The sequence below is a fragment of the Dendrobates tinctorius genome, unplaced genomic scaffold, assembly GCF_039654945.1.
Source record: "Dendrobates tinctorius isolate UK_male_01 unplaced genomic scaffold, ASM3965494v1 ptg000093l, whole genome shotgun sequence".
In the NCBI taxonomy this organism is placed as follows: Eukaryota; Metazoa; Chordata; class Amphibia; order Anura; family Dendrobatidae; genus Dendrobates; species Dendrobates tinctorius.
Window position 1 is genome coordinate 13,736,411 of NW_027361761.1, and position 25,107 is coordinate 13,761,517.

The 25,107-nt window shown below is 44.3% G+C and overlaps 2 protein-coding genes across 2 annotated transcripts in view; one reads left to right on the forward strand and one right to left on the reverse strand.

The window, feature by feature from the left end:
* LOC141098562 (cytochrome P450 2C23-like) overlaps nucleotides 1–139 on the reverse strand; it is a 77,391-nt gene extending 77,252 nt beyond the window's left edge. The window contains exon 1 of the mRNA XM_073586462.1: nucleotides 5–139. The gene's annotated coding sequence lies outside the window, so the exon portion shown is untranslated. The remainder of the gene's footprint in view (nucleotides 1–4) is intronic.
* A 2,502-nt stretch (nucleotides 140–2,641) lies between these two features.
* The window catches only part of LOC141098563 (cytochrome P450 2K4-like), a 61,465-nt gene continuing 38,999 nt past the window's right edge, over nucleotides 2,642–25,107 (forward strand). Inside the window, exons 1-4 of the mRNA XM_073586463.1 lie at nucleotides 2,642–2,818; nucleotides 3,800–3,995; nucleotides 16,444–16,606; nucleotides 17,176–17,325. Of these exons, the coding sequence (XP_073442564.1) occupies nucleotides 2,715–2,818; nucleotides 3,800–3,995; nucleotides 16,444–16,606; nucleotides 17,176–17,325 (613 nt within the window). The 5' untranslated portion in view covers nucleotides 2,642–2,714. The remainder of the gene's footprint in view (nucleotides 2,819–3,799; nucleotides 3,996–16,443; nucleotides 16,607–17,175; nucleotides 17,326–25,107) is intronic.

Below are 25,107 nucleotides of genomic sequence, written 5' to 3' on the forward strand. Positions count from 1 at the left end.
GTACCTGCAGTCCTGAGATGCCGACTGTACTCAGGACACAACACACTGCACTGATCCAGCCTTCTCTCTTCTGTCTTCCGCAGTTAGCGGCTTTTTACACAAGTGAAAACTTTACAAGTAACTCCACCCTGTAATTAACCCCTAGGAAGCTGTGATTAAATATGCCAGTTCTCTGCCAACTGACCTTTGTGCATACTAAAATAATGATAACAAACTTTTTATAGATCGCCAACATGAACACACTGAGAGCTCGTCAGCACAGTCGACGAGAGCAATTCCGTCTGCACAGTTTTGCATTAGAGATGATTGAATCTTTCTGAAATTTAAGTTTGCCAGCTTTTTCCATACGTTTGCCTCTCAGCAAATTGATTTGCCACGAATCTCAATTGCTGCAAAGTTTCCAGTCGCCCAATAAAGACATGTATCACATTCTGAGGACTGTATCCAACTCATTTCAAGCTCTTTAATGCAAACACAGCCTTTATTAATATCAGAGTGTCCTCAACATACAGTATATGGCTATGGGTAAACCATGGGAAACAAAGAGGCTGTTTAACAATGCACGGCACTGATGTATATTTTGGGGTAGTTTTAGAAGGTAATAATGTCCGAACATGATCCTTTTGGAGGGAAAAATGCCTGCTCACCGTAATAGTGTTTATCCGCTTGAGATGTATACAGAAAAAAAAACATAATTTTTGACAAATGGTGGCCCAAAAATTATCCCTTTATGGAGAATAACAATAGCTTTGTTTTTTTTTATCCCCTTCTTTCGAGAGCCATCATTTTTTTATATTTCTGTCAATATAGCCATATCAGGGCTTACTTTTGAGGGATGAAGTGTACTTTTAAATGGCACCATTGATTTTACCTTTTAGTCTATTGGAAAACAGGCAGCTTGGTGGCTCAGTGGTTAGCACTGCAGCGCTCAAGTCCTGGGTTCAAATCCAAGAACAACATCTGCAAGGAGTTTGTTTGTTCTCCCTGTGTTCACGTGGGTTTCCTCCGGGTTCTCCGGTTCCTCCCACACGCCAAAGACATACTGATAGGTAATTTAGATTGTGAGCCCCATTGGGGAAAGTAATGGTAATTTGTGCAAACTATAAAGCGCTGCGGAATATGTCGGCGTTATATAAAAATAAAGATTATTATTATTAAAACAAGAAAAAGATCAAGAGTGCAGTGAAACTGAAAAAAATGCAAATCCACAATTGTTTTTTCTGTTTTTTTTATTTGCCATGTTCACTACATGGTAAAATTGACCTGCTGATATGATTTCCAGGTCAGTATAAGTATGCAGATACCAAACATGTAAACTTTATTTTTTATTTATGTGATAAAAAAGCATTCAGAAATTTGTAGGAAAAAAAAAATTTGCGTTTGTCTCCATTTTTTGGGATCTGGGGCTAGTGAGGGCTTATTTTTTGCTCCCTGAGCTGAAGTTTTATCGCTACCATTTTGGGGTAGATTTAATGTTTTGATTGCCCATTATTGCCTTTTATTGCAATGTTGCAGCAACCAAAAAAAATAATTCTGGCTTTTCCATTTTTTTATCTCAATATGCCATTGACTGATCTGATATTACTTTATATTTTGAAAGATTGATCGTTTCTGAAAGCAGCAATACCAAATATGTGAATCTATTATTATTTTTTTTATTTTCATTAGGGGCAAAATGGGCGGTGATTTGAACTTTTGTGCTTTTTATTTTTTTCATATATTTAAAAACTTTTTTTTAATTTTTACAGTATTGAATAGTCCCCTTAGGAGACTTAAAGCTGCAATTGTCCGATCGCCTGTGCTATACTGTTATCATGACAACCCATTGGTGCCCCCCTATCATGTGACAGGGGCACTGATGGGTGGAACTTGTGACTTGCTTCTGGCTGGTTAAATCCTACTTTCAGAAATTGACAGCCGTATTTAGCTGGTTAACAGCCATGTGTGGAGCACCGTTCCACCCACGGCTGTTAAAGGCACATGACAATTAATTGAATTGACTGCCATGTGAGGGGAAAGATGTGTGATCAGCGCCAGAGCCCGTATCAGCGTCAGGGACATGACACATGATGTAAACATATGTCGTATGTCTTGAAGGGAGAAACAAGCTTTCCAAAAAATTATTCCTTTTTTGGATCAGCAACAGGTTTGTGGCTTGGACAATGAAGAAGCCAGGACTTTTCAAAGAGATATCCAAAACGTATTCCTTTTTTGGAGCAGTTTTAGATGTATTTATTTCAAGGACAAAAGTTGATTGATGCCTTAAAGGGTGGATTTGGTACAGTACTTCTGGTATGTACATAGAGAATGAATATGATTCTATATAATTCCATTTTTCATTTGACCATGTCATATAATCAAATTTACTATTACAGATTGATACATAGGCTTGTGGGAAAAGATTTATATAAATTATAATTTTTGATTGAAATCTCTGCTCGTTGTGACTTTAGGAGTCCAGTGGGAGGTCGCTTTCATTGGATGACCGCCCACTGGACTACTATGACCCGAATTAGAAGAAATTGCGATAATTAGAAGTTTTATTCCGAGTTTTCCCACAATCTTTTTTCTCAATTTCTTCTGCCCCCTTTGCTGTACATTATGCTGGGTGCGGAGCAGACTGGGTGCTTAATGTGACTGTTTCCCCGAAATGCTGCAATGTTTAGTGTCTGGTATCCTCACCGACGTTCGATCAAGTGATAACTTGTGGTTTAATGATTATCCAGATCCTCACATATATGTATAGTTCACAGCAAGCCTTACATTTCACAACGAGAAGACGGAGAGAAAGGACTGTGTCGTTACTCCAGATATCCAGGTAAGGTAGAACGTTATATTTATCTCAAATAATTGGAGCAGAATAATTAGAATTACCCTCAATTCAGAAGGTGAAAAATTAGGGGCAGAAACTCCGATTCCAATGATAAGTCACTTACTTTGTCAGATGCTGTAATTTTGATAAAATCGCTGTTTTCTCTGCTGCAGGTCTACCAGTTCTCTGAATGCCAAGCTCTGTATAATCCCACCCACTTTACTGACTGGAAGCTTTCTGTGTACACTGTGCATAGGCAGAAAGCTTCAAATCAATGGTGAGGGGAAATACTTGATGAATGTGGAGCACTACAAGGCAGCAGGTTTACCAGTCCTCTAGAGGTAATCTCCTGCTGGTAAAACATTCATCATCATTACAGAATGCAGCTGAGTAAGTGAACACATCACTGAAATCAAGGTCTCTACCCTTATATATTATGCCGACAGATTCAATTTAATATTTTTTACAGTGGCTATGGCAGTTTGGCCACTGTGATGAAAAATTATAATACTAATAGTGATGAGCGAGTATACTTGTTGCTCGGATTTTCCCGAACATTCACGGGTGTTCTCCAAATATTTTGGCGTGCACGGAGATTTAGTTTGTGTCGACGCAGCTGCATGATTTGTGGCTGCTAGACAGCCTGAATATATGTGGGGATTCCGTAACAAACAGGCCTTCCTCACATGTATTCAGCCTGTCCAACAGCCGTAAATCATGCAGCTGCGTCGACACAAACTAAATCTCCGAACACGCCAAAATACTCAAAGGACACCCGAGCATGCTCAGGAAAACCCGAGCAACGAGTATACTCTCTTATCACTAAATAGTACGTGGTTTCCAGTCATATTGGAGTTCAATAACATTACCGTCCAATCAAACACCAGCTTTTAGTCCAATATGGAGCATATGCGTGTCATTATTGTGCATGAATCACCATCGGACTGAGACAATGGATCTAACATACCTTTTATTTTTCTTCTGTAGAACGGTCTGGCACGTGTTTGCTATGGATCCCGTCACAATTCTTCTGTTTGTTAGCGTTTTCCTATTTTTGATAATTTTTTTAAAAAAACGGAACAAAGATGTTAATAAAAAATTTCCGCCTGGACCGAAACCCTTACCAATCATTGGAAATATCCTCCAGATTGACATGTCAAAACCTTACAGGTCATTTGTCGAGGTAAGGTACAACTTGTATTGCTATATCTACGGCAAATTTTACCCATCACAACAATTAGTGGTAGGAAATGACTGTATACTATGAGCTTTGGAACAGTTATAGGGCTCGTCTCTTCTTGTAAAGTGATGCATATTACTGGGATAGCCATAACGTTATGATTAGTGATGAGTGAGTATACTCGTTGCTCGGGTTTTCCCAAACATGCTCGGGTGTCCTCTGAATATTTTGGCGTGCTCGGAGATTTAGTTTGTGTTGAAGCAGCTGCATGATTTATGGCTGCTGGTCAGGCTGAATACATGTGGAGATTCCCTAACAAACAGGCATTCCACACATGTATTCAGCCTGTCCAGCAGCCACAAATCATGTAGCTGAGACAACGAAAACTAAATCACCGAGCACGCCAAAATTCTCGGATACCCGAGCATGCTCGGGAAAACCCGAGCAACGAGTATACTCGCTCATCACTAGTTATGATTGATAGGAGCTAGATGTTTGGGAACCTCACTGATCCTGAGAAGGAATGAGCCGCAGTGATAAGTCAGAGGGAAGGTCCACCTATGTTGTATACCTGACTAGCTGAAGAGCCCGGCGTTGTCCGGGCATAGTAACTAGCTGTGTAGCTCGTTATAAGAAACATCATTTGCCACAGCATCTCTAAGGTGAATGCATTCCTTGGCTCTGAGCTTCTTTTGATTTAGTCGGAAATACCGAATACGTTCACTCTCAGTTTTTGCATACATGTCGGCAATTAATTGGTGGAAGAGATGTCTGCATTTGAGGATGTGATTTTCCTCACCAACTCTTGTCATGATCCTATTGGCCGAGAATTCCATGGCCGACACTGTTTTCCCTGAAGGGTTGCCTGTTGCAGGATTTGTCTGAGGTATTTCAAAATGATAGCCATCTTGTCCCTGCCAAAAGAAAATTGGATATTGCAGTGCATCATAGGACCTGTGAGTTTCTGCCACCATTGTTCCTTTTCTGATGCACAATGTCATGGCTGTGAAACTCGTTACCCACAATCAAAATAGCTACTAGAGTTGAGCGAAACAGGTTGGTCAGATTCAAAAGTCGCCGACTTTCTCCAAGCAAAACTCAACCATAGCGTGAGGTTGGCCACGCGGACGGCGACCGGAGCGCCAAAGTCGCATTTCCCATAATGCTTACAGGCGCCTTTTCTCAGCCAATGAGCAAGGACGCACACTGAGGGCAACGAGATGACATATGCAGCGGAGAGAGAGAGGAAAAGTTTTCGCGCAATTTAAAAAAAGCGGTCCGGCATGTAGGTGTGTTTACTGTCCTCCACTCCCTGCCGACTTTGCTTCCCCATTGACTTGCATTGGGTTTCGTGTTTCAGTCGGACCTTCGACTTTTCCCTATAGTCGGCCGATTTCATTCAACTTTTGAGAAAGTCGTGTTTCATGAAACCCGACTTGACCCTAAAAAAGGCAAAGTCGTTCATCTCTAATAGCTACCTCATCAAATGTAGGGGCATTGAATTGCCGCTGATGCTCACCTTGTGGTGTTTTGTCAGCTCTGATTACAACTTTGTGATCGTCGCTTGGCGTGCACTCAAGTGCACTCTTCAAAAGTTGAACATATGGACTGTTTACGTGAAGGAACTGCTACTGCAAGTTAGTGACAATATCAAGGCAACATCTGCTTCTACATATCCTTTGAAGTAGAGTGGAAGAACTTGAAGTTCTTTTCCTTGTAATAGAAGCAGTGAGCCAACTGAGTGGTAAATCTGTCCTTGGACTATGAATGTGGGCATAAATCCAGTGGACAAAACTTCTCTTTTTGCACCAAATGATGTCATTTGGAAGCAGGAGATCAACTTCCTGATGTTGTCCTAGAAAAGGTTTAATATTGCAGTGGTGCCTGGCATCAGAGACTTCAGGGGATCTTGTGGTGAGAGGAGAGGAAACAGTTTTACCTTGTCAATTGCACAGTATAAACATGGCGGTTCATCTTTCCACTTCAGGGCATTGCAGTACATGCAGACCACATCCATTTTTCTTATGTTAACTATTGGATTCTCCTGATAGTTGATGTCTGAGTGGTAGCAAAACGCAGATGTGACGACAGCACAATGTGCTACAAATATGTCACGATCCCACCACTGACACGGGTATGTCAGTGGACGGAGGGATGCGACGCACTGCCGGCACATGGCTATCACAGGCACAGTGGGGGCTTATCTTAGTTATCCCTCCGTTGGTACCATGTGAAAAAAATACAGCAAGCTTATCTTGCCCTGACAATTTATCACAGGGGGGTTATTTTGGATGCCCCACCACTGCTAACAACCTTCCAAGAACTGCGGGGATTTAAGGATATCCCACTTTCTCAGTTCCACTTTGGAACTCGCAGCTCTCCGGCGCCCCCCTTACCCTCAGGTCAGACAGGGAACTGCACCTAGGATAATTAGTCTCCGGATGGGCTGCTTGTTGTGCATGGGCAATTAGACTACTGCAGTAAGGGATTTATCGATGCTTTGGCCGCGGCCACTCATTCAGCATCTATGACCCTTCCGTACTGCCAACTAGCCTAACCAACTGAACACACCACGCTGCCACCAGCCACGATTCACTTAATCAAAGTGTTAATTAAGAGGGTCCATGGCAAACCCCCAAATTAGTAGCGATTATCTAAAAAAGGCGCATAGTTCGTTTCTTAGAGCATGAAGACAAACTAATAATTTTATCATTTATTCCCAAAATGTGGGCAGTGATTACATAGATAAAAGTTGTTACAAAGGTGAGACATTAAATATGTACATTATAAATATAAAAATAACATGGATGAAAAAACAGAAATTACACTTACAGTTGCTTATGGTTCTTTAGGCAACCCATGTGGCTCGGGGAGGGACAGTCAACCACACATCCCCGGACATCTGCCGGTCTTTCTAGCATGGCATTTGCAGCTTCAACTCAGGAATTGTAAGGGAGGGGTACCTTATAGCCTAGGGTCGGTTAAATCACGAAAGGGGCAGTCTGTGGAAGTTCAGTCCCCCTTTCTCCAAATTGCAATTTCACTGTAAAACTTATAATAACTATATCTGAATGAGGGAAGCTCATATAAACACACATATGGTATAATTGGTTGTAGTCTATCGAATACAATAAAACAACATCAAACATGCCATAATTAAGACACTCCATTTGGGAGCAATCCATATCTCAGTTTCTGGAGGCGTTAGAACCGTGAAAACTAGGGGTTAGAAAGCTGGTTTCGTGCCCTTAGCAGAAATGTAATTATTATATCCCTGTCACATATGGTTTTTGCGATATGACTTGTTTTAATATCTCCCATAGCTTTATTCAGCCACATGTTTGAGAACAAAAGACATCCTCTCCACTCAGTGTAATTAACATTCCTAGCTCCACAGGAAATGGACAGTGTCCTGTTACCAAATGCAGGCAGAGAGCTGTAAGTGAATAAGGAGGGGGATGCTGTAGCTATGACAGGCTGATTTCCTCATCAGAGTGAAATGGGAGATTCTAGAATGTTCCAGAAACATCATTATTGTGAGTTCATTTTCCCCTTCATCACTGAGGCCCGAGGAACTTCCTCTTCTGGTAAGGAGAGGTAGTGAGTCTGATTATCAGACACCTGAGATTAATGATGATGACTGGCTGAGTGGAGTCACAGACTGGATATAAGGCTGCATACGCCCATTCTCCCTGCGGGTGATTTCTCTGTGGTATCCTTGGAGTCCAGTCTGAATTCCTGCTCTGCTAAAGCTAAGTTTTCCTCCTGGCTTTTTGCATTTGTGCCTTGCTTTGTTTTTTCTGGATTTCAGCCATTCCCTGCTGGGGTGAGCTGAACTCCTTAGCTCTGTCTCCTGAAAATACCAGAGTGCTGATTTAGTTTTGAAGCTTAGTTGCTTCAGGGTCTTTTTCCATTTCAGCTTGCTGGCCTATGTTTTTGATAGGGTTTTTTGCCGATTGCAGACAGCAGCTTTCCTTTCCTTTCCTGTTTAGATTAGATTGGGCCCCAACGTTTGCTCAGCCTATCTTTCTATCTGTGTCAGTGTTTTTTCATCTTGCTTCACCGTCATTATATGTTGGGGGCTGCCTTTTACTTTGGGGTCTGCTCTGGGGCAGTTTAGATTTCCCTTTCTATCTTTAGGCTATATAGTCCTCCGACTGTGTTCGAGGGGTCTAGGGCACCGTAGGTACCCCCCATGGCTACTGCTAGTTGTGTTGATATGTTCAGGGGTCTGCAATTGGATAGTTGCCAGCTCCTCTGGTTTTCTGGACGTAGCTTCTATTTTTGTGTCTGCCTCCTACGGTCACTCAATCATAACAGAATCACCCGCCTGACGGCAGATCCTAGGGTACTCAATAGCAGGAAAGAATTGCAAAAAAAAAAAAAAAGTGTGTATATTTTTTCCTCTATATCTCTGAGGCCGTAGGGGGAATTTTTTTTTCTCTCAATGGAGATAAAGCAATTGTCTGATTGTGTGGAGCAGCTTGCTGCAGAAGTGCGGGGAATTTCTGCCTACCTTGCTCATTCACATGCTGCTGAACCAAAGATTCCTACACCTGATGTATTTTGTGGTGATCGGTCTAAATTTTTGAATTTCAAAAATAATTGTAAATAATTTTTTGCCTTGAAGCCTAACTCGTCAGGGAGCTCGGCGCAGCAGGTTAAGATTGTCATCTCTTTGCTGCGTGGCGGTCCCCAGGATTGGGCGTTTTCTTTGAAACCAGATGATCCTATTCTGACTAATGTGAACGCATTTTTTCAAGCCTTGGGCTTGTTGTATGACGAACCTAATGCCATTGATCAGGCTGAAAAGACCCTGCTGGCATTGAGTCAGGGTCGAGATTCTGCAGAATTGTACTGTCAAAAATTACGAAAGTGGGCGGTACTTACTACTTGGAATGATAATGCCTTGGCTGCTCTCTTTCGGAAGGGTTTGTCAGAAGCCGTAAAATATACTATGGTGGGATTTCCTGTTCCCTCTGGTCTTGACGATTCTATGTCATTAGCCATTCAGGTTGATCGGCGTTTGCGCGAACGCAAAACTGCACGAGAGGTGTTGCCACCTGTTGAACAAATGACTGAACCTATGCAATGTGATAGAGTTTTCTCCAGAGAGCAGCGTCAGGAGTTCAGAAGGCGTAATAAGTTGTGCTTTTTCTGTGGAGATGCCTCGCATATTATTTCTGTCTGTCCTAAACGAGAGAAACGCTTTGCACACACGTTTTCTGTTGGTGGTGTTCAACCTAAGTTTCTTCTGGCTATTACTCTGATCTGCTCCCTGTCCACATTTTCCGCCAAGGCATTTGTGGATTAGGGAGCAGCTCTAAACCTAATGGACTTGGATTTTGCTAAACGTTGTGGCTTTCCTATGACACCTCTGCGGATGCCTATCCCTTTGAGGGGGATTGATGCTACTCCTTTGGCTAAAGATAAACCTCAGTTTTGGACCCAGGTGGTGATGCGGGTCGCCCCAGACCATCAAGAAAATTGCAGATTTTTGGTGTTGCATAATTTGCATGATACCATTGTTCTGGGGTTTCCCTGGTTACAAATCCATAATCCAGTTCTGGATTGGAAATCTTTGTCTGTGGTGAGTTGGGGTTGTCGGTGTGCCCTTAGTGATGCTCCTGTTTTCTCCACCTCTCCCCAGTCACATGATGTTCCTGACTATTTGGCTGACTTTTATGATGTATTTAGTGAGAATGAGTCTGCGTCTTTGCCTCCTCATAGGAGTTATGACTGTGCTATTGAGCTGAACCCGGGGTGTAAATTCCCCAAGGGTCGGCTTTTCAACTTATCTGTACCCGAGCACGAGGCTATGCGATCCTATATTAAGGAGGCATTGGAGAAGGGTCATATTAGACCATCCTCTTCACCCTTAGGTGCTGGGGTTTTTTTTGTAGCCAAAAAGGATGGATCATTAAGACCTTGTATTGATTATCGTGCCCTCAACAAGATTACTGTTAAATATCAGTATCCGTTACCCCTGATTTCCGATCTATTCTCCAGAGTTAAAGGTGCTTGCTGGTTTACCAAGCTTGACCTCAGGGGGGCGTATAATCTTATTCGCATTAAGCATGGGGATGAATGGAAGACAGCGTTTAATACTCTGCAGGACATTTTGAGTACCTGGTGATGCCTTTTGGGCTCACTAATGCCCCTTCTGTCTTCCAGTGCTTCATGAACGATATTTTCCGAGATTTTGTGGATAAATTTTTGATTATCTATCTGGATGATATTTTGATCTTCTCCAAGGATTGGGATTCTCATGTGGAACATGTTCGGACTGTGTTCCGGATCTTGAGAGAGAATTTCCTGTATGTCAAGGGATCTAAATGCCTTTTTGGGGTACAGAGGATTTCATTTTTGGGATTTATTTTGTCTCCGTCAACTATTGAAATGGATCCAGTCAAGGTACAGGCCATTTATTATTGGGTTCAGCCCACTTCTTTGAAGGCCCTCCAGAAGTTTTTGGGTTTTGCTAATTTTTATCGGAAATTTATAGCAAAATTTTCTAGTATTGCCAAGCCATTGACTGATTTGACTAAGAAGGGTGGTGATGTGTTAAATTGGTCTCCGGAGGCTGTTTCTTCCTTTCAGGAGTTGAAGCGAAGATTCACCTCCGCCCCGGTTTTGCGGCAACCTGATGTCTCACTTCCGTTCCAGGTAGAGGTGGATGCTTCTGAGATTGGTGCAGGAGCTGTTTTGTCCCAAAAGGATCCTGTAACATCTAAAATGAATCCCTGCGCTTTCTTTTCCCGAAAGTTCTCTCCATCTGAACGTAACTACGACGTGGGGAATCGGGAACTTTTGGCCATGAAATGGGCATTTGAGGAGTGGAGACATTGGTTGGAGGGAGCTAAGCATCAAGTCGTGGTCCTCACCGACCACAAGAATTTGATTTATCTAGAGTCGGCTAAGCGCTTGAACCCTAGACAGGCTAGGTGGGCCTTGTTTTTACAAGTTTTGATTTTGTGGTTTCTTTTCTTCCTGGAACTAAGAATGTCAAGGAAGACGCACTCTCTAGGAGTTTCTTTGCTGATTCTCCTGTGGTGACCAAACCTGCTACCATCTTAGGCGAAGGGGTAGTTCTTTCTGCCATCTCGCCCGATTTGAGACGTGCTCTGGAAGAATTCCAGAGAGACAAGCCTGAGCGTTGTCCCAGTGGAAAGTTGTATGTTCCTGACCAGTGGAAGAAGAGAGTGATGTCTGAAGTTCATTGCTCTGCTTTGGCTGGTCATCCAGGTATTTTTGGTACTAGAGATCTTGTGAGTCGGTCGTTTTGGTGGCCCACGTTGTCTCGTGATGTCAGGAATTTTGTGCAGTCCTGTGGGACGTGCTCCCGGTCTAAATCATGCTCCCGCTCTAGTGGATTGTTGATGCCTTTGCCTGTCCCCAAGAGGCCATGGACCCATATTTCAATGGATTTCATCTCCGATATGCCTGTCTCTCAAAGGATGACTGTTATTTGGGTGATTTGTGATAGGTTCTCTAAGATGGTTCATCTTGTACCACTCCCTAAGTTGCCGTCTTCCTCTGAGTTGGTGCCCCTGTTTTTGCAACAGGTGGTTCGCTTGCACGGGATTTCTGAGAACATTGTGTCTGACAGAGGAGTTCAGTTTGTGTCTAGATTTTGGAGAACTTTCTGTTCCAAGCTGGGAATTCAGTTGTCCTTCTCCTCTGCCTTTCACCCTCAGACCAATGGGCAGACAGAGAGAACAAACCAGACCTTGCAGTCATATTTGAGATGTTTTATTTCCGCTGATCAGGATGATTGGGTTTCATTTTTGCCCTTGGCCGAATTTGCTTTAAATAACAGAGCTAGTTCTGCCACTTTGATGTCACCTTTTTTTTGTAACTTTGGGTTTCATCCTCGATTTTCTTCAGGGCAGGCGGAGCCGTCTGCCTGCCCAGGGGTTGATACTGTGGTGGAGAGAATGCACCAGATCTGGGACCAAGTGGTGGATAAGTTATCTCTCTCCCAGGAAAAGGCCCAGCGGTTTTCCAACCGACATAGGACCATTGGTCCCCAGTTTAAGGTTGGTGATTTGGTGTGGTTATCATCAAAAAATATTGCTATGAAGGTGGCTTCTCCTAAGTTTAAGCCTAGATTTATTGGACCTTACAAGATTTTGGAGATTATTAATCCGGTCTCTTTTCGTTTGGCTCTTCCTGTCACATTTAAAATCCATAATGTGTTTCATAAGTCCTTGTTGAAGAGATTTGTTGAACCTGTTGTTCCGGGAGTGGCACCTCCAGACCCTGTATTGGTTGAAGGTAACATTGAATATGAGGTAGAGAAAGTACTGGATTCTCGTCTGCCTAGACGGAGACTCCAGTATTTGGTTAAGTGGAAGGGCTATGGTCAGGAGGATAATTCCTGGGTCTCTGCCTCTGATGTTCATGCTAAAATACTGGTGCGTGCCTTTCATCAGGCACACCCTGATCGCCCTGGTGGCGTGGTTGAGGGTTCGGTGACCCCTCCTCAAGGGGGAGGTACTGTTGTGAGTTCATTTTCCCCTTCATCACTGAGGCCCGAGGAACTTCCTCTTCTGGTAAGGAGAGGTAGTGAGTCTGATTATCAGACACCTGAGATTAATGATGATGACTGGCTGAGTGGAGTCACAGACTGGATATAAGGCTGCATACGCCCATTCTCCCTGCAGGTGATTTCTCTGTGGTATCCTTGGAGTCCAGTCTGAATTCCTGCTCTGCTAAAGCTAAGTTTTCCTCCTGGCTTTTTGCATTTGTGCCTTGCTTTGTTTTTTCTGGATTTCAGCCATTCCCTGCTGGGGTGAGCTGAACTCCTTAGCTCTGTCTCCTGAAAATACCAGAGTGCTGATTTAGTTTTGAAGCTTAGTTGCTTCAGGGTCTTTTTCCATTTCAGCTTGCTGGCCTATGTTTTTGATAGGGTTTTTTGCCGATTGCAGACAGCAGCTTTCCTTTCCTTTCCTGTTTAGATTAGATTGGGCCCCAACGTTTGCTCAGCCTATCTTTCTATCTGTGTCAGTGTTTTTTCATCTTGCTTCACCGTCATTATATGTTGGGGGCTGCCTTTTACTTTGGGGTCTGCTCTGGGGCAGTTTAGATTTCCCTTTCTATCTTTAGGCTATATAGTCCTCCGGCTGTGTTCGAGGGGTCTAGGGCACCGTAGGTACCCCCCACGGCTACTGCTAGTTGTGTTGATAGGTTCAGGGGTCTGCAATCGGATACTTGCCAGCTCCTCTGGTTTTCTGGACGTAGCTTCTATTTTTGTGTCTGCCTCCTACGGTCACTCAATCATAACACATCATACTTTACTTAACATTACAGCAGAGTATTTCAAATTTCCAACTTTTTCCTCTGTCCTGTGAAAGCAGTTGTGATTCTCTTGTCTGTAAGTCTTGCTTCTCTCTGCTGAGACATTACAGTGGCCCTTGAGGAAGCAGCCTTTGTTCTCATGTCTGCTAGACTTGCTTCTCTCTGCTGAGACGATTCAGTGGACCTTGAGGAAGCAGCTATTATTCTTATGTCTGCAAGTTTTGCTTCTCTCTGCTGAGACGTTTCAGTGGACCTTGAGGAAGCAGCTCTTGACTCCCTTTCTTCCATTTCTGTAAATCTTGGCTACCTTTCTTCTTTCTGTAAGTCTTGCTCATTGAGGTGTAATACAACTTTTCTCTTAGAGAAAGCAAATTTCAACCTTGGGAAGTATAATACCATTTAGTTAGTTTTAAAGAAGGACTAATTTAGAGTGGCATTAGTTGTAGCTGTATAAATAAGTTAAACATGAACCAGGCATTGTCAGGTTGGTGCTGTTACACCGAATAAAATGATACCTGGGTTAGAGAAATCCATCTTGTGCTTCTTTTTTTAATCTGTGCGTCATACTGCAGTACTGCAGGCAAAGACAGAGTAACGCAAACTCCACTAGATGGCAGCAGAGTGGAGAGAGGGCTGAAATCCTGCTCAGAGCAGACCAGCAGAACTGCAATGAGGCTACCACCAGGTGGCAGTAGAATAGTTGGAAAGGAAGGGTCTATACCAGAGAGTAGCGTAGTACCAAGAGGAATCCCAAACACAGAGACAGAGGAGCACCAAAAGGTCAGTACCAGTCCGTAGCAGAAGTACCAGAAGGAAGAGACAGAATCAAGTCAGAGCCAAAGCAGAGTCTTGTACCACGGAATCCAAACACACAAGGACATACAGATTCGGGACAGGTAGGAGAGGAGTGCACAGACAAGGGCAAAGTCAGTTAAATGCAGCAGGACAAATCAGGGTTTCACCAAAGCCAGCTACATGCGCCGTAGGCAGGAAATATAACTGACACTGCCTGCAGGATTCAGTGCAGAGAAACAGCAGACCTGACACCGGAACGAGGCAGAGAAAGTTAACCCTGGACATGATCAGACTGGGAAAGGAGAGGCAAGACCCAAAACCCGGTCTGAGTCATGACACTGTGTTTGAATTTTTAAGTTAATGAGATGCTTCATTCCAAAGAGAAGTTCCTGATTCTGGGCTCCCCCTGCAGTCTGTGTCAGAGGGTTGTCTGCGTCGCCACGGTAATACATTGTGTTATTTCCAGCTTTACAGAAGGACGGTAACACCCTAGAAATGATAAGAATAGTATGCCTCAGTTACCACAAATGTCTGCAAGGAAAACTGTTGCTCATAGCAACCAATCACAGCTCAGCTTACATCTTTTAAACAGCTCTGGTGAAATGAAGGATGCTTATTGATTGGCTGCTATGGGCAACACAGGCAGTGTAACTTGTGGTCAAGAAGATTTGCCTACGAAATAGATTTATTAGATATTTATTATATATATGTATTAGATTAGATATTTTATATATATTAGATATTTATTATATGAGGCTTTGCGTGTGGAGTGAGTATGGCTACGTGGAGTGGGCGAGGGTATGTGGAGTGGGTGTGGCTTGATACACGCCTACACACATACATATATACACTTTATATATTTAGATTGGACTCTCTACTGTGCAGGGTTTTAAAGCTTATCCCGCTTACTATGCTGCAGGTCTCCTTCACAGCGGATGGACAGGCATCTATGTACAGCAAAAAAGTTGTAATGGGGCTATGATGCTGAATTAGTACTGTGGCCCCTTCATTTACAAGATGATTAGGGTACTAGACGTTACACTCCCCACAATCTTTGGATGCAGTCAGACAGTCATATGTCAAGGTCGATGATCGCACCACAATGCTTGGATCTGCAGGCGGCTCTCCTGACCCGAACTTGACAGCGTGTATTTCTGTGCAGCTGTCACGCTCAGGTCAGGATAGCCAACGACCAGTTTGAGCCTTGTAATGCAATCGTCATCCATGTTGTCGGTTGTCTGACTGCGCCTTAAAAATGATGGCATATCAATGGAGTTCCATTTTAAGAAGGCTCTTTATGGCTGAATTCTTAGGCTATGCCGTTGATGGCATCCGGTAAAAGGGGGTACAACTATTTTAAGCCCTGTCGATGGGCTTAATAAGAATAAATGCCACGTTACTTAGTCTATTTATTCTGCTACTAGCTCCACTTAGCTTCTTAATGACTAAAGTTGGCCCATATATACAGTGGTCGGCCCTGCAGTCTTTTGTAGAAATATTTCGATTACATGGCACTGTGTTATTACATTTTCCTATCTTTGTTTGCTGTTTAGTTCTTGCAAATCATCTAGGGTCATGATAGGCGGACTCTCAAATTTGTATATTAGTGACATATCCTAGCATTATATAACATGTGAAGAAAGAAAAAAAAACGCGGACGGCACCGCTGTTACCATATAACTTCTGGTGGTGTGCGGTATCCGGAGCAATTAATGCTGGCAGCTTCGGGTGCTGGTCTGGAGATCCACAATGCTGAATATATCCAGTGGTCTAATGATGGCTACTGTTGGTCTAATGCTAGGATATATCCAAAAGGAAAGAGAGACCGCACTCCATGAGCTGGTGAAGATATCGCTTGATTTATTGGCACATGCGGTACATGTCGGCCGGGGGAGTGATATCAGGAGAGGGTAAACCGCTGACAACGGCCATTTCGCGCTATCAAAGCGCTTCGACGGGTCATCAGCGCTTTGATAGCGCGAAACGGCCATTGTCAGCTGTTTATCCTCTCCTGATATCACTCCCCCGTACCACATGTGCCAAGAAATCAAGCGATATCTTCACCAGCTCATGGAGTGCGGTCTCTCTTTCCTTTTGGATATATCCTAGCATTAGACCAACAGTAGCCATCATCAGACCACTATATACAATTCATTAGTGGGTTGAATAGTTACATGAGAAGTGAATATATATAGAACACAATGTATACAATATAAATAGGAACATATGAAGAGGCAAAATTACTTAAAGTCATTGAATAACCTACCGCAAAAAGATAATGTTAAATTCCACTCTGTAGCCTCAGTGGCATGCTGTACATTTCGTCCATCCTGTTAATATGATTTTGTTTCCACAGCTTTCGAAGGAGTATGGCACAGTCTTCACTGTCCAGATGGGAATGTCAAAAATTGTCATCCTCTGTGGTTTGGAAACCATTAAAGATGCCCTAATCAACCATGTTGACGATTTTGTGGACAGGCCCAAAGCAAGAGTGTTTGCGAAGTCGATAAAAGACCATGGTAATTGTCATACTGTACATGTACATATTACCAACAGGTGGCATCAATCTCACCGGCGCGATGCCTAGATTTTCCCTATAAATGCGTACAAACTCAAAAGCTACTAATATCTGTCTTGTATGAGATGGTAAAAATAGGGGATGGGAGGGAGATGCAGCTGCAGGTTAGTTTTTCAGTGTACATAAGGAAGAGGATGGTGGACGTCTTGTAGGATTAAAATACTGAATACAGCAGTAACATAACACAAAATCCACCTATATAGACTCCATAGAAAGAGAGAAAAGTACATAGAGCGTAGAACCAAATGTATGAGGGGAATAAACCTAATTAACCGAGATCTTCTGCCTTTACATGCCGTAGAGATACATTATTATAGTTCCCTTTCAAGTGCTCGAAGAAAAGTAAGTGAGAACCTGGCTTTTGCAAATTTTCCTAAAATTAGACGTCTGAGATTACGGCAACATTTGTAGGAGGTGGATGGGGGGAGGGGCGGAGTTTAAAAATTGATGTATAATTTTTCTAATATTCCCTATAAACTGCTGAAGATAATATGCATTGATTATATTCAGGCATCATCCTGGCTAATGGACACAACTGGAAAGTGATGAGAAGATTCACTCTCTCCACACTCCGAGATTACGGCATGGGCAAGAAGGGCATAGAAAATAAGATCATCGAGGAGGCTGAGGCTCTGGTACACAAAATGAGATCTTATAAAGGTGAGAGATGCAGGAGTAATTTCCTAGTAGATCTCTACTATGTTATCAATAGCAACGAAAAAAAAAATTAACAATAGCAACCAATGCAATTTACAAGTCGCTACACGAAAAAAAGGCTAGATCACTGTCAGACAGTGTAGATTTCATTGCTTGGATTAAGGAGAATACTTGGTATTTGCAGAGAACGCTGAGCTTACCAAAACTGCAATAAGCAGCCCAGTAAGTGGCACATCGCTGGAATCAGAGTCTCTGCTCCTACAGATGGGGTAGCAAAAATCCTGGTGAAATATTTCCTTTAAACCTTCTTTAACCTCTTCACGAATTTTTCATTTTTGCGTTTTTGTTTTTTTGCTCCTCTTTCCTAGAGCCATAACTTTTTTATTTTTCCGTTTATTTGGCCGTATGAGGGCTTGTTTTTCACGGGACAAGTTGTACTTTTGAAAAACATCATTGGTTTTACTTTATAATGTACTGGGAAATAGGAACAAAATTCCAACTTTGGTGAAATAGTAAAAAAATGCTATTACGCTATTGTTTATTTTTTTGCCATGCTCACTAACTGCTAAAACTTTCCTGCCATTATGATTCTCAGGGTCATTACAAGATTACAGATCCCAAACATGTCTAGGCTCTTTTTTACTCAGATGGTGAAAAAAAATCAAAGTTTGTAAAAAAAAAAAAAATCATTATCTTTAGAATAGAGTTGAGCGAAACGGGTCAGCCAGAATCAGAATCCGCCGACTTTTGCTAAAGTCGGGTTTCGCCGATCGAAACCTGACCATAGCGTGAGGTCGGCCATGAGGTCACCGACTTGAGCACCAAAGGCACATTTCAAATAATGCTTCCAGCGCATTTTCTCTGCCAATCATCAAGGACGCACACTGTGGGCAACGTGATTACGTCAGCAGCGGCCCCCACCATGTTAGAGAAGGGCATGCAAGTGATTGGCTGGCTTTGTGTGGCGTCACAGTGCCTATAAAAGGCTGTGACCGCCGACCTCCAACTTACTTCTGCCGATCTTAGAATAGGGAGAGGTGCTGCTGCTGATTCTGAACAGGGAGAGCGTTAGGCAGGGAAGAAGAAAAAAAAACTGCTTCTGCTGATAGCGCTTTTCACTGTACAGTTAGTGTGCAGTGAAAGGGGAGGATTTTTGTTGTGTGCAGCAGCGCTGGTGGTGATTAGGCTGCCTTTTAAGGCTACATGCTAGCTGCATTGCTGTGTGCACACTGCTGTTCAAACTGCTTTTTTCAAAGCACTCCAACTTTTATTATTTTGTTCTGCTCAATTACCGAGCGTTCATTTTTTCACACACCGTATAGCGGTGTACGCTCCTCACACACTACCGTGTACCGGCTGGTATCATGGACAAATACAAGCTATCTGTGTGTGACTCTGGGAAAAAAAGAGAGGAGATTTTCCATTTTTCCAGACCTACACCATATAGAGCTGTCCGCTTTTCAAACAGCATCGTATATTTGCTGTTTGATAATGGGCAAATCTATACAGAGACAGCGTGTGTGTGACTCTGGAAAAAAAAGAAGAGATTTTCCATTTTTCCAGACCTACACCATATAGAGCTGTCCGCTTTTCAAACAGTATTGTATATCTGCTGTTTGAAACAGTCAAATCTATGCAGAGACAGTGTGTGTCACTCCATATAAAAATAGACAGAGATTTACAATTTTCCATACAGCCACCGTATAGAACTGTCTGATTCTCAAACAGTATTGTATATCTGCCGTTCGCATTACGGTCACATCTATACAGAGTCAGCGTGTGTGTGTGACACTCCGTAAATACATATACGGAGATTGATAGTTTAACTAAAAGCGTATGCAGCTGTACACTTCTGATACAGTACCGTATATCTGCTTGTTGGATTACGGTCAAATACATACTGGTAGGGCGTCTATGACTAACAAAATTTATTCTGAGATTTAATTTTTTGAATACACCTTACACAACTGTACGCTCCTCATACAGTACCATCTCTCTTCTGGTATTTTTGGTACATTTTCTCAAACATGAGGAAGTATGGTGGAAGAGGCCGCGGACGTGGGCAGGGGGGCGCAGCTGGTACTGATTGTGGTGGTGCATCGGCTGGTTCAGGCAAAAGCACAATAGCAGCTAAGGTAGGAGCTGTTGAGCCTGCGTCATCGTCTGGCACAAGAAGGCCTTTAAGGTTCCCTTTTCTGGGAGTAGGTAAACCACTTTTAAAGCCGGAGCATCAGGAACAGGTTTTGGCTTACATTGCTGACACAGCCTCCAGTTCTATTGCCTCCTCTTCTGAAGTTACAAAAACTGCAAGCACAGAGTCGTCAGTGCAGGCCTCTGGTCAGGAACAACACCTTTCGTTGTGTCCACCCATACCAAAAGTGAAGGATGCTGCAGCACACACTTCAGATTACATCAGGAAACACTGAATCTAGGCGATCACCACCCTCACCATCACCAACCCCTTCTCAGTCCATCATGTCCAATGCTAGTTCCCCCATATGCAGCTCTCAAGTCAAGCTCACCCTACCAGACAATCTGAGTAGGACAAGAAAGTACTCATCCTCTCATCCGTGTACACTGGCTTTGAACGCCTACATTGCCAAACTGATCTCATTAGAGATGATGCCCTTCCATTTGGTAGAAAAGGAAGCTTTCCGAGAGCTCATGGCCAAAGCTGTCCCAAGCTATGACCTACCCAGTCGGCACTTCTTTTCTCAAAAAGACATCCCTGCCCTCCACCGGCATGTGAAAGACCGCATTGTCCATGCACTAAAACAATCAGTGAGTGGAATGGCGCACCTCACAACAGATACATGGACCAGTAGGCATGGCCAGGGCCGTTACGTGTCCATCACTGCGCACTGGGTTAATGTGGTGGATGCAGGCTCCACAGGGGACAGCGGCGGTAGAACAGTGCTGCCTAGCCCATGGTATAGGAAACAGTTGGCTGTAGGTGTTTGACCCTCCTCCTCCTCCAGAAGCAAAAGCTCGTCGACAGAGTGCAGTCGCACGAGCACTCCATTCACATCTGTCAGTGTCGCACACGAGGTGTCCCACTATCGAACAGCTAGTGGTAAGCAGCAGCAGGCTGTTTTAAAAATGATGTCTTTGGGCGACAGTAGACACACCATGGAGGTACTGGCCGACATATTTGCATCGACAAACTGAGTCATGGCTGGGCAGTCTACATCTTGAGCCAGGCAAGGTAGTCAGTGATAATGGGCGGAATTTTGTGGCAGTCATAGCCCTTTCAAAACTCACACACATACCTTGCCTGGCTCACACCTTGAACCTGGTGGTGCAGTGCTTCCTAAATAATTATCCGGAGTTAACAGCCCTGCTTCATAAGGTGCGAAGACTGTGCTCGCACATCCATCGCTCAAACGTCCACTCCGGTTGTATGCAGAAGCTGCAGCGATCACTCAACCTCCCCAAGCACCGCCTAATCATAGATGTTGCTACAAGATGGAACTCCACCATGCACATGGTTGAGAGGCTGTGCGAACAGAGGCAGGCTGTTATGCATTTGTGGGAGGATACACAGCCAGGCAGTTTAAGGGCAGACATGGAATTGTCGGGTGTGCAGTGGTCAAAGCTGAAAAACCTCTGTAAAGTCTTTCAGTTTTTTGAGGAATGCACATGGCTGGTAAGCGCAGACGACGCCATCATAAGCATGAGCATACCAATTATGCGTCTGCTCATGCAAACTTTGACGCACATCAAGGATCAGGCGTCTGCAGGTGAGGAGCAACAGGAGGAGGAGGAGGAGGGAAGCCTTGATGACAGTCAGCCATTGTCTGGTCAGGGAACTGGCGTGGACGAGGTGGAGGAAGAAAAGGAAGATGAGGAGGAGGATGAGGGGGATGATTATTTTGTGGAGGAGGATGTTTCTCAGGGGCAACAGAACATGTGGGCATGCCAAGGTCAGGTACAGGGTTTGTGCATGACTGGAGGGATGTGGATTTGCCAGAAAGTGCTCCTCCACCCACCACTGGCAGTGCATCATTGACACCTGGAACATTGGCCCACATGTGTGACTATGCCTTGCGGATCGTAAGAAGGGACCACACATTGCCAAAATGATGAGGGATGACAACTACTGGTTGGCCAGCATCCTCGATCCATGCTATAAAGGCAAATTACACAACATCATGCCACAGGCGAACCTAGAGCTAATATTGGCTAACAAACAAGCAACTCTGGTAAACAGGTTGTTTGAGGCATTCCCAGCATACAGCAGCGGAGCTGCTTCTCCCACGAGCCATAGTGGGCAAAATGGAAGAGGTGTTCGTGGTGCACACAGCCAAAATGGCATTGGAAACGGGTTTCCTGACCATGTTGTGGACTGATTTCTCAAGTCCCGCGCACACGACAGCTAATACAGAATCGATTGCAAGTGACAAGAGACAGCAGTTGTCAACTATGGTTACAAACTACTTCGCCTCCCATATCGAGGTTCTCCCACACAGGTCATTCCCCTTTGACTATTGGGCCGCTAAACTGGACACCTGGCTTGAATTGGCACAATATGCCTTACAGGAGCTCGCTTGCCCTGCTGGTAGTGTGCTATCTGAAAGAGTCTTCAGTGCTGTTGGATCAATCCTGACAGAAAAAAGGACCCGTCTGTCGACCCAAAATGTTGATGATCTAACCTTCATTAAAATGAACCATGCATGGGTTTCAAAAGATTTTGTCCCACCCTCCCCAGATAACACATAGGTTGCCAGAAAAAAAGGCTCGCTTTTGTCCTCTTCCTCTGACTTCTCCAATTCCTCCATTTGCAGTAGCTGAAAGTCCAGCCTACACATCAACATATGCCATTTTTTAAACCACCCGAAATGGGCTCCCCCCCCACCCCAGGCCCAGGGTCAACACCTGTCGCACCCGGGCAAGTGCTGTTGCCCTGAACAGGTGTGTGGCCCCACCCTTGGGCGACGGGACTGGCACAGGGCCTCTCATAGTACAATAAAGTGTCTCTGACAGTGGGGGGGCCCACTCGCCGTTAGACACACTGGCGTACTGTGCCAGTACCGGCGCCCACGAGTGGGTCCCCCCTGCTTGCTCAGGGCCAAATAACTTGCAATACTTACCTCTCTCTGCTCCACCACCGTGATGTCTTCCGCCTTTCTTGACAATGACATTCAGGTTACAGAGCGCGATGACATCACGTATGTATGCCCTCTACCGAAACAGTACAAGTGCAGATAGCTTTAAAATGACAATGCTGAGGAGTCCAGAGTAGAGCAGTGCCCAGCAAGGAGAGGTATTTAATTTTTTAAAATGTTAGAAGCATTTTTTGGGGAGCAATATACACTAGAGAATGTTATATGGGACCCATCATACACTGTAGCATCATCCATTTGGCCCATCAAATACTGGAGCATTCCAAATGGGGGACATCAGACACTGGAGCAGCATTTACGGGGCACATTATACACTGGAGCATTAGAAATGGGGCCCATTATGTATGGACTCTATGGAGCATTATTTGGGCCCATAAGACAGTGGAGCATCATCCATGGGGACCAACATATACTGTAGCATTATGTGGAGCTCATCATATACTGTATGGAACATTATATGGGACCAATTATTCTGTATGGAGAAATATATGGGGCTCATTATTCTGTATAGCGCACTATGCGGTGGCCAAAATACTATATGGAGTAGTATACTGTCCGTTTTTTGAGCTATTGTAGAATTTAAAATGGATATAAGTCATGTCATGTAAGCAGTGAAGTATTTTTCATTGCACTATACCTATATTTCTGTGCCGTATCGGAGCATTATGAATTGTGGTATGTGTTAAAAGGGCGCACTGACATTTTTTGGCCCAGGGCACACGAAAACCAGGCACTAGCCCTACCCCCCCACAACTTTAGCCAAATAACCCCCAGTTTTCAATGCGTAAACTATTATTATAAAGTAAATTAAGGTTGCCAAGCTTAAGTAATAAGAATTGATGTCGTTGGCATTGAAATGGGCACTGTAGGTGTGTTTACTGTCCTCCACTCCCTGCCGACTTTGCTTCCCCATTATCTTACATTGGGTTTCGTGTTTCAGTCGGACCCAGACTTTTCCCTATAGTCGGCCGATTTCGTTCGACCCGACTTTTGAGAAAGTCTGGTTTCATGAAACCCGACTCGACCCGAAAAAAGGCAAAGTCGCTCATCTATACTCTAGAAGCAGGGGCGCGCACCTATCAAGATGAGGCCACCTGTTCTTCCTGCCGCTGGCCCATTAAATCTTCGGGCACGGCAGCTTTACAGCTGTGCGTGCTCACACAAGCATCGGTGAGTCAGTGACCGGGTGCCCTGCCATAGGGGTTAAGAATGCCTGATGTTGAACATGAGGACGTTCTTTGTGGGTGGAGAGAGAGCGCCTTCTCTCCCATCTCCTGCCCCTGGCTGCAGCATGCCGCTGAACGTATCATGTCAGGCATCCGGAGGAGTTTCTAGTACCTGCGCGCTCCTGAGGCAAACAATGTTATTCTGTTCAGTCAGTGACGTCACGCCGGGTCTGGGTGAGTGAATCCTGGCTGGGCTGATGTATATACAGGGGCTGGGGGCTGGCTGTGGCTGGGATGATGTATATACAGGTGGTGCTCGGCTCAGTGGGCTGGGGCTGGTGATGATGTATATACAGGTGCTGGGCTCAGTGGGCTGGACCTGATGATGATGTATATACAGGTGGTGCTGGGCTTAGAGGGCTGTGGCTGGGCTGATGTATATGTAGGTGGTGCTGGGCTATGTGGGCTGGTGATTATGTATATACAGGTGATGCTGGGCTCAGTGGGTGGGGGCTGGTGATGATGTATATACAGGTGGTGCTGGGTTCAGTGGGCTGGTGCTGGACCTGGTGATGATATATATACAGGTGGTGCTGGGCTCAGTGGGCTGGTGATGATGTGTACACAGGTGCTGGGCTCATTGGGCTGGGGATGGTGATGATGTATATACAGGTGGTGCTGGGCTCAGTGGGCTGGGGCTGGTGATGATGTATATACAGGTGCTGGGCTCAGTGGGGTGGGGCTGGTGATGATGTATATACAGATGCTGGACTTAGTGGGCTGGGGCTGGTGATGTACATCCAGGTGCTGGGCTCAGTGGGCTGGACCTGGTGATGATATATATGTATATACAGGTGGTGCTGGGCTCAGTGGGCTGGTTATGATGTATATACAGATGCTGGGCTTAGTGGGCTGGGGCTGGTGATATATACAGGTGGTGCTGGGCTCAGTGGGCTGGGGATGGTAATAATGTATATACAGGTGGTGCTGGGCTTAGTGGGCTGGTGATGATATATACAGGTGCTGAGCTTAGTGGGCTGGGGCTGGTAATGGTGTATATACAGGTGCTGAGCTCAGTGGGCTGGGGCTGGTGATGATGTATATACAGGTGCTGGGCTTAGTGGGCTGGTGATGATGTATATACAGGTGCTGGGCTTAGTGGGCTAGTGATGATGTACAGTATATATATGTGCTGGGCTTAGTGGGCTGGGGCTGGTGATGATGTACTGTATATACAGGTATGGGGCTCATTATACTGTATGGATCAGTCTCATTCACCTTTTTCCTTCTAAAATTTTACAACCTGAACGATCATGGCTTGCCCCCCCCCTTAGTTTTGATCCTGGGAACGCCCATGTTTTGATCGCCTCTTATTGCATTTTATTGCAATGTTCCGAAGACCAAAAAGCGTAATTCTGGTGTCTTAATTTTTTTTTGTTACATTGTTAACCAATCAGATTAATTTGGTTTATATTTTGATACATCGGCAATTTCAT